Raw genomic sequence first — 10,115 nt, forward strand, 5'->3', positions numbered from 1 at the left:
TAAAACCCAGTCCACCTTGGCATTTAGGATGACAGTTTATTCCACCCAACCCAATGATTTTTTTTTCTATTATCTCCCTTGTATCCTAACCAAAACTTCCAAATAAGAGATTCAATGTCCTTACATAAACTCTTTGGTAGTTTAAAGCACCCCATGGTAAAGGTGGGCATAGCTTGCAAAATAGCCTTAATCAAGACTTCTCACCTTGCTTTTGGCAATAATTTCTCTGTCCAAACCTGAATTTTGTGCCATATTCGTTCGCGGATATAGATGAAACTTTGTTTTTTTGCTCTTCCGATAAATTATGGGAGACCCAAGTATTTTTCATAATGGGAAGTGGCTGAGACACCAAGCAAAGCTTTGATATTTTCCTGCATAGACTGAGGTGTGTTGGAACTAAAAAACAGCTGTGTTTTATCTCGGTTGATTTGCTGACCCGAAGCAAGTTCATATGTGGCTAAGATATCCATAACAGTGCTGCAATCAGTGAGATTTGCTCTTGCGAAAAGCAAACTATCGTCCGTGAAGAACAGGTGTGATACCTTGGGGCCAGAACTACATAGAGACACTCCATTGAGCGTGCCTGAGTTTTCAACTTGTTGTATCAAAGAGTGGAGACCTTCCACACATAAAAGAAACAAGTAAGTTGATAAAGGGTCTCCTTGGCGAAGACCTCTTTGAGGGTGGAAGTGACCATGTGGTTCTCCATTAATCGTGACAGAGAAAGAAATTGAACGAATACAAGAGCTTATGAAAGAGATCTATGTTCCATCAAACCCCAATTTTTCCATGATTTTTTCTAGAAAAATTCATTCAACCCTATTATACGCCTTGCTCATATCAAGTTTTATTGCCATCAACCCAAATTTTCCCCTCCTTTTGGATTTGAGGTAGTGTAGTGTTTCAAAGGCTACTAGGATGTTATCTAAGATGAGGTGGTTTGACATTAATGCACTTTGTGTTTCAAAGACTAATTTTGACAAGAGTTTTTTGAAATGATTGGCAATGGTTTTTGCTATAATCTTATAAAGCACGTTGCACAAGCTTATAGGGCGGAAGTCTTTTGCTTTTTCTGGGTTTTTTATTTTGGGAATGAGGGAAATGAATGTGTGGTTAAAGTTTGCTGGTATGGTACCCGTATAAGGATATAAAGTGAGGCTTCAACCACATCTAGTCCTACTATGTTCCAAAAGGATTTATAAAAGGTTGGAGACAGTCAGGGCGGGCGCTGACAAAGGCTTCATATGTTTTAGTGCATGTTCAACTTCTGCTGCTATGTATTTTTGGGTTAGAGCTGAATTCATTTGGGGCGTGACTTTTGTTTCAATCCCCTGTAAAATTTGGTTGAAATTTGATGGAGCAGCAGAGGTGAAAATGTTACTGAAGTAATCAACCACAGCTTCCCCAATTTTCTAATCCCCTTCAATTGATGAACCATCATCCAAAACAAGTTTGGAAATATAGTTTCTTCTGTTGTGCAAAGTTGCACAACTATGGAAGTAGCTTGTGTTAAAATCCCTTGACTTAAGCCATTCCACACTTGAACGTTGCTGCCATTGGATGTCTTCTTTTACCATTGATTCATACACCTCACCTTTTAACTTTTTAACCAACTCATGGTTACCTCCAGCCATGGACCATGCTTTAGCATGTGCCAATAGTTTCTTTTTTTAGCTTAGCAAGTTGCGAATGCTACCAAAGGAAACCCGGTTCCAAGTTTGTAAGTGAGTTCTGCATGCATCAACTTTGCGAGTTAATCGATCCATTGGACTACCAGAAGCAATACTCTCCCATGCATTTTTTATAACCCCTTCATAATGCTCATCCTTTAACCATACCTCTTCAAATCGAAAAGGGCGATTACGTTTATAAAATCTGACATTTTCATCGTCCAAGTTTATCCAAAGGGGACAATGATCCGATAATGATCCAGGTAAATGATGGACCCGAATCGTTGGAAACAATTGGGACCAAGATGACATTGCCACCCCTCTGTCAAGCCAGATCCAAGTAATTTCCCCATCAAATTGGTTGTTACACCTAGTGAATGGTGGGCCAACAAAACCCAAATCGTGGAAGCCACAAAATCCAATTCACCTCTAAAATCCACCATTTGTTCTCTTCGACTTGCCCCACCTTTTTTTTTTCCCAAACCTTACTATCTCATTAAAATCTCTCACACAAAGCCACGATAACTCCATTTTGAGGCATAAGTGTTTTAGTAGTGCCTAGGAATGTTCCCGGTTGGCCGTCACTAGGTTTTCGTTGAAACCCGTAAACCGCCAAGCGTCATCCATTCCTGGGTTCACTACAGCATCAATATAGGTAGGGGAGGAATCCAACACATTAAGATCAACTCCATTTTTCCAAAACAAAGCAAGACCACCACCAGAATTGATCGTTGGGACAATTAATACGTTTTCAAGATGTAGTTTATTTCTAAGGTTTTTGATGAAAGGTTCTTTGGTTCTGGTTTCTATGAGAAAAAGGATGGTTGGAAAGTGCTTTCTCACCAATTCAGTGAGTTTAGGAACTGATTGTGGCTGCCCCAAGCCTTGGCAGTTCCAGCTTATGCAATTCATTGGCTTAACGGGGCTGTTGAGCAGCCGCCGTCATTGGGGATTAAAGTTCAGCATCATTTTGGAGGGTTTGTCTCTTTGGCGCACGAAGGTCTTCAGGGCATACACAATAATCTCACTTGGTTGGGCTTTTATTTCCCTGATGAGGCGAACCCAAGTAAATTTTAGGCCATTTAGTTTTGTGTGTTTGGGAGTAGGGGTTATGTGTGTGGGCTTTAGGAGTGTGGGTAGCCCAACTAATGGGCCAGGGTGAGGTTTGGGTTGTGTTTGGTTTGTGGGTTCCACTTTAATCACAGGATTAATTATGCCTGAGTCCCGCATTGTACCACTTTCAAAATCATAAATGGCCGTTACATTCTTAGGGGTAGTAAATGTACCTGGATTGATGCTGGAGTTAGTGCCCGATTCATTGTCAATAACTGCTACGAGTTCCTGAAAATCCGAGAGTAATAAATGATAAGTAACGTTTTCGTCTATCGATTCTGGCTTGTCTGGCCTTTGGTTGGCCAGAGTTGGTTGGTCGGGGGTTGCTAGGTCTGGATGGGCAATGCCCTTGTCGTTTGTTGCTAATGTCCCCAACTGCTGAGTCTTAAGGTCATCACGTTCCTTTATGGGAGGCACCAGTTTGTGTGGTTTCACATTGGAGACAATGATAGAGGTTTTGCGAGTTGACAGGTCCACCTCTACCCTCAACCATTCCCCATAATTTTGGTCAGATTTTGTCAAAGTACCTTTGCTTTGTAACCATCGCTTGCAATCCCAGTCATCATGGGACACATGACCACACCAATAACAGAAGTTAGGGAAACGTTCATACCTAAGCGCTGCCCATCCAATGACGTCTCCCTCTGACCAGACCTTCCATACTCGGCTAAGAGGTTTTGTGATGTCAATTCACAACCTGACTCAAAGGTAGTTGACCTTACCACCTTCCTCTCTAGAATCAGCCATGTGGAGGAGTTTCCCCAGCGATCTTCCAATATATTCCTTGACTACTGGTGTTAAGCAATGGATCAGTACATCATGTATCTGAATCCAAAAGGATGTAAACTGAAAGCGGAGATTCGAAATAGGGACGTTCTTTTGAACCCTTTCAAAGATGACCAAATGTTTTTTGTATGTCCACGGCTCATGCTTTACAACTTGTTGGAGATCATATTCATCCTCAAAATCAAAGAAGAGTGTGTTATCACCCATGTCCTTAATCTTGAAATCATTCTGTGTTCTCCAAAGAGGCTTAAAAGTTCGCACAACTGAATCGATGTTAACCACCCGTTTTGTAAAGAACTTTGCAACCAAGAGAAACTGGGGGTTTAGTGAATCTTTAGGACAAGAAATTCCAGATTCCTCCAAATCTGAAAGGGACAGGTTCTTCTATAAACTTTCTAAAGAATCCATTGGGGCAATCAGGGGGATTGTAAGAGATGAAAGCCCTATGGTACTAGCAGCACAGTAGGGGGGTTTTTATTAAAAAATAACTATAAAACTCAATCTATATTATTAGTTAGACAATGTTTCAAACATATTTGGTTTCTAACAATTTGAGTTCTCTGCACCCAATTTTGCCCAGTGAATTTGCACTTGGAAATCGAGTGTTTCACACTCGATTCCCATACTCACTTGGAAATCGAGTGTCTCACACTTGATTTTCTCAGAGCAAAATCGAGTCCTCTGGACTTGATTTGTTAGAAATGAAATTTGTTTCAAACCTTGCCTAACTAATAATATAATTTGGGTTTTATAGTTATTTTTTAATAAAATCCCAGTAGGGGACGTGGAAACCTGTACTAGGACAGGGACAGAAAAGCTCTACTAGAGATCGTAGAAATTAGCGTAGCTAACCCTAGGAGCACAAAGAGCGACCTTGTCACTTAAACAATTAATTGAGTTTTTAAATTGGCGTTTGATTCAGCCATTCAGGAAAGTTCTTTTGTAGGTCCAATTTGCTGTAAAATTAAAGATATATAATGACAAGCAGCCATGTGCTAGAACTTAGAAATGGACATGTTTAACACAATTGACTCCATTCGCCTCCTTTTACAATTGTTTAAAGCAGCACTTACCCTTGGTAGATGGAGCGCATCTGTCACTGCATTGAAATGGAGCCCTCTAATCGAGTGAAGATTGTCCTATTGTAAGCACTGGCAGTAGCAGCACTTACCCAAGTTAATCACTTAACCTTTATCCATTTCATGATGTCAAAGTGTAATAAGCACGGGTTTGAACTTTGATTTGATGAGCCATCACTATTCACTTGTCATGTTAACGCACTTCAATTTGTCCGGCCCTACAAGATTTGTACACGCAACAAAGTATGCATGGGCATTTTTAACCTCTTAATAATGCAACTGTGGTTGGTCCCTATTAAAAAAAAAAAAAAAAGCAACTGTTGTTGGTCCCTATCCCTGTTGCATGCCAAACTTAGTCTCTAAAAAATGTTAAGAATACAAAAAAATTTCACAATTTTTACCATAATTTGCTACGTGATGAGTTGTATGGAGGTGAAATAGTAGGTCTACACTTTTGTCACTTGCAACTCACTATGTGGCAAAAGTTATGATATTTTTTGTGTCATTAGCATTGCTCCTTAGTCTCTTTAAGTTACGTGCAACCAAGAGAAAGACACTTAAGTGTTAAACAGTCCTTCAAAAATCTGTAGGCAATCTTCTTGTATGTCAAGCTTGTATCTGACTTATGGTTATTCTTAAAAGTAAGCATAATTTATGAACAAAGTTTAACTTTAAGTCGGTTTGGAAAAAAAAAAAATTCACCCACCATATGATCATTAAAATGATTATTGACGTACGTTTTTAGTCTGGTGATCTATGTAACGAGCTTTGTAATTTGTCCTCCAAAAATCTTGTTTTTTTACTTCAACAAGCGATGTGGATAACTTGAAAGTTTAAGTGATAGTTCAATAATAATAATAATATTTTTTATGTTGCCTCGTGTCTATAGTCCTACCATCTCCTCCCAAACTTCAAGATCATTATTGTGTATTTAATCTGAAAGGGTAAAAATTCATTAGGCTTATAGTTTAAATTTTTCTGCGCGCTTGTTTTGTCTAAAAATATGTTTCCCATTTTTGGTATTTGACTTATCTAAAAATGTTGATCAAACTGAAAATGATACCGATTGATTGTACGTAAAATCAACCATTTATGGAGTGTAAATTGTTTTACGCCCTTAAAGGGACTTAAAAGCAATTTGCAACTTGCAGTTCACAATAGATCCCCATCTCACGTGTCATTGCGAACCAACCGACCCATTGCAACCCTCTTTATCTCTATAGCCTTTGATGGCCAACTCATCGACCCACCCAATCCCTTTGGTGATCATCCTATCGACCCAACAACTCATGAGTCCATGACCTAGTAGTGTAGATGTGTGGAATAAGGGATTTTATTTTGTGCAGGTAAGCATTGTGACATGATTTATGTGGTTGATTTTGTGATTCTGATTTTGATTCAGGTGATTTTGATATTGTGGACTAGTTAGCATTGTAGATTTATGTTTCATTATTTTTCATAGAAGCATAGAAAATATTTTATAGAATACTACAAAAAACACAAAAATCTCAAAAACATTTTCAATTGAAATATATTGTAAAATGAAACAAATAAGTCCTAAGTATTAAAAAAAAAAAAAAGGCTATCGACAGCATCCACATTGATGGAGTCATAAATTTAGCAATATTACTCCACAAAAAGCCACTTTATCTATTTTACCTTCTCACTTTGCATTACACTCAACATCAATAGATCTATATCATTAGCTATTTAATTAAAATAATATATAAAAAAATTAATTAAAAAGTAGTGTGATCACAACCGAAAGAGTTTTTTTTTTTTTTTTTTAAATTAAAAAGCAGTAATAACACAACAATTTAATTTTAAAAAAAAAATTTAACATATGAGCTACAGTACACATTCAAAAGTAACTGTAGAGCTAAAAAATATGATTTTGGCTTTACTAATGTAGTCACATTTTGGTATTTAGTGGTGCTAACTGAACTGACACTTCCTCTTGTTTACATACTACTTAAACATTTAGCATGCATTTGCCCAGCATGTTTGCACTGTTTCGTGTTTTAAAACTCAGACCCACGGCATTGTAATAGTTTCAGCCAACAAATGAAGACCCACGACAGATTATTTGCTACAATCTTTTACTATTATTCATGTTTTATAATTATTTTACTATAATATTTTTAATTTTTAGTTTAAAAAAAAATTAGTATCCAAACATACCTTAAAGAAAATAAGTATGAAACATGATATAATTATCCTTAAGAAAAATATATATATATATATATATATATATATATATCTGGAGGCTTCGTTCATAAGCGAGTCACGATAACCCACCTGTCCATTCCACGTGCATCCCTCCATACCACAATCTCGATATAAATAAAAACCCGTTACAAAATCTTATCCTCTTCCCTCCCTCCCTCCCTCTCTCCCTGAAAAAAAAAAAGGAAAATCCCAAATCACCTCACCGAAAAGGCAAAAAATGACAATCGGTTCCTCCAAGAAACGGCAGCGCGTTCTCCCCACCTCCACCCCCTCCTCCTCCTCCTCCTCCACAACCTCCTCCTCCACCACAACCATCACAACCGCCACCACCACTACAAAACCCTTCTTCAACGACCGCAACTCCGGCGACGTCGCCATCCGCCTGTTCTTCGAACTCTCTCCCTTCGACTCCTCCCCCACCACCATTCCCACCTCCACCTCCACCTCCACCAACACCAACGAAAACAGCATATACGAAGGCATCCAGACTCAGATCTACCTCCACTCCCACGTCCTCCACCGCTCCAAATACTTCTCCGCCCTCTTATCCGACCGCTGGCAAACCCAAACCCTAACCCAATCCCAATCCCAAACCCAAAAACCGTTAAAACTCAATCTAGGTATCCCACCGACCCCTACCTCCCTCCAATCTTACAGAACCGTCCTCCAACTCCTCTACACTCCCGATCTCTCCAATTCAATCGATTCCGTCTCCACGGCTCTCGATCTCCTCCCAATCGCCCTCAAACTCCTCTTCGAAGATCTCGTCAAATCGTGCGTCACTTATCTCGAGTCCGTGCCGTGGACCGAGGCCGAGGAGCAGCGAGTTCTGAGCATCGTCCCTCTCTTGAAACAAGACGAGAGCCAAGAGCTCCTCTCTCGGCTCTCGCCTCCCACCGAACCCGAAGAAATGCTGCACTCTCTGGTCTCGTCCGCGATCAACAAGTACCCGAACATGGCCTTCGTCAAGGCCTTCGTGGCCAAGCTGCTTCGAGACTACTCGACTCGAGACTCCGCCAAGCGGGTTCTCGAGGCGGAGTTCGAGAAGTGCATTCGCGTTGTCAAGGAGTCGCTGGAGGACTACTCGAGCCCCGATTTTAGAGGCGATCATAACGAGACCGAGGCGATACAGAGGCTGAATCTTCATAAGGCTATGACTAATGGGAAGCATTTGCTTTGGTTGATCGAGAGGATGATTGAGTTGAGGGTGGCGGATTTCGCCGTCAAGGCGTGGAGCGAGCAGGCGTCCTTCACTGCTGATTTGCAGCGGGCGTTTCAGGATGGTGCTTGGCGGAATATCGTCCCCGGTTTGCCTGCTGTCGTGCTTAGGTGCACGTCTAAGCTCGCCAATGCTGTCGCGGCCGGCACCATTTTGGCCACTAAACAGGTATTGCTTGCTTGGTTAATAACTTACTATTACAATTCTTATGAAATGTACTTGAATTTGAGTATATGTGAATTTGTTAGCCCTACATTGCACACGTTATGATATTGGTTGAATGAGCTGCAAATTGTGACAATGGTGGAAATACATGATTAAAATGTAGAGTCATAGGTTAAGTATATGAACGCACTTTGATGGATTTTTGACACTGTCGTGATTTAATCGATCTGGGCTGTCCCACATGATTTGGTGAAGCCAAAGATAAATGATGACATAAAAACAGCTTTATTCTCTAAAATAGTTTACGGGGTCTAGGTAGTTGGTGCTGGATCTGGATTTCTTAGATTTGGGGGAAACATGAGCAATTGGAAACAGGAGTGGAACATTGACTAAGTATGTTTGTCCGGAGGATAGGTGGTGGTATGTACCAGACTAGATGTATTCGTTCTTGGTCAAATCGTCATTGTCGTGCTTCCTGCTGTTAATGGCTCATCCAATATGAGGAGTGTTCGGTGTCTTATTTTCTCATGATATTTCTATTATGTTTTCAATGTTTTCTTTGTCACCGTTGATCGAAAGGCAGTTTGCATGAAGAGTTGATGAATTGGGGAAGTAGTTCTGTTATTCACTATAGATTTGGTTTCCAAATCCTATATCTGGTGTCATGTTTCTGAAGGAGAAAATAATAATAAGAAGCTAAATCTAACTTCTAAATAGTTAAAGATTTGGAATGAAGCAATTTAATCACCAAAATGTGCTAAAATCCTAGTTTCCTTAGTTTGAGTACATGTGAAAGTTTTATCATTGTTTGCCATGTCTGTAAGGTTGTCTCTATTAAGCCCATATCCCTCTTGGCCTTCAACTTGATTATTGAAAGTTCTTTGTCGGAATTATCTTAGCAGGACTTTTTTGTAACCTTGGTGGGTAGTGGACATGTAATCCCTCTCAGACATAGGTTTTTAAATTGTTCTTAATGTATTCTGAACATCTCTAATGCTACTCAGCGTATACACCTATTTCACCACTGAAATAACACTGAATGCTACAACCACAAGTGAGCACTTTGATGGAATGATGAATCAATTGAAACTAAAAATCATATGTTTTCTTGTTCTCATATGTTTCAGATTAGAAAGAAGCTTGTGAAAGAGTGGCTTCCTGTTCTTGTTGTTTGCAAGGACAATGTCTCACCTATGTCGCCCAGTAACAAATCACTATACCTGGAACTGGAGGAGACATTCCTAAGAATAATCTCTACGCTGCCCATGTCTGATTCACAGGAGCTGTTGCAGCAATGCCTCAGCTTTTCAACCCGAAATGTTGATGATTGCCCTCACTTGTTAACAGCATTCGACACCTGGTTCCGCCGTGCTGCCCGACCTTCACAAACAGATGACCTCTGTTAGAAATGTTGTGGTTATAGATTATTGTTGCACCATTGTAATGCTGTCATTACTGAGGTTTAGTCTTTCCTGTCAAATATTGTGCATATTAACCAGTGTTTAGATAGAACTTTGTGTGTACTGTGGATATAAACTGGAGGTGAACTTTGTGTGTATTGTGTATATAAACTGGATCATTCTCACATCCGCAAGGACCGCAACAGAAGCAAGTCTGAATGCATTTGAAATCCTTCCAGATATCTCTGTCCAAAAGTAAGTTTCATTAGGAAAGATCTATTGCCAACTGAGGCTGCTGCTTTTGAGTGCAATCTGATGCATTTTATTCCACTTCCCACTCGAAAATTTGAAAGCCCGACATATGGCTTCTGCACCTAAATGAACAAATTCTCTCCCCGAAAAATAAAATAAAGACGGTCATTCTTCTTGTTAGAATTGAAAAGATGGCTATTCA

General features: G+C 39.8%; 1 protein-coding gene across 1 annotated transcript; it reads left to right on the forward strand.

Annotated features, from left to right (window-relative positions):
* Positions 1 to 7,031: 7,031 nt before the first annotated feature.
* LOC115968894 (BTB/POZ domain-containing protein At1g63850-like) lies at positions 7,032 to 9,903 on the forward strand. The gene is made up of 2 exons (XM_031088432.1): positions 7,032 to 8,264; positions 9,389 to 9,903. The coding sequence occupies exons 1-2, from the start codon at positions 7,095 to 7,097 to the stop codon at positions 9,665 to 9,667; spliced, it is 1,449 nt and encodes a 482-aa protein (XP_030944292.1). The 5' UTR covers positions 7,032 to 7,094; the 3' UTR covers positions 9,668 to 9,903.
* The last annotated feature ends 212 nt before the right edge of the window (positions 9,904 to 10,115 follow it).

Source organism: Quercus lobata, chromosome 11, assembly GCF_001633185.2.
Source record: "Quercus lobata isolate SW786 chromosome 11, ValleyOak3.0 Primary Assembly, whole genome shotgun sequence".
In the NCBI taxonomy this organism is placed as follows: Eukaryota; Viridiplantae; Streptophyta; class Magnoliopsida; order Fagales; family Fagaceae; genus Quercus; species Quercus lobata.

What these genes read in the sequence shown, in the direction of transcription:
- LOC115968894 (XM_031088432.1), top strand. Translation starts at nt 7,095, where the DNA reads ATGACAATCGGTTCCTCCAAGAAACGGCAGCGCGTTCTCCCCACCTCC. An exon ending in CCATTTTGGCCACTAAACAG is followed by an intron (nt 8,265 to 9,388) that starts GTATTGCTTGCT and finishes CATATGTTTCAG; the next exon opens with ATTAGAAAGAAGCTTGTGAA.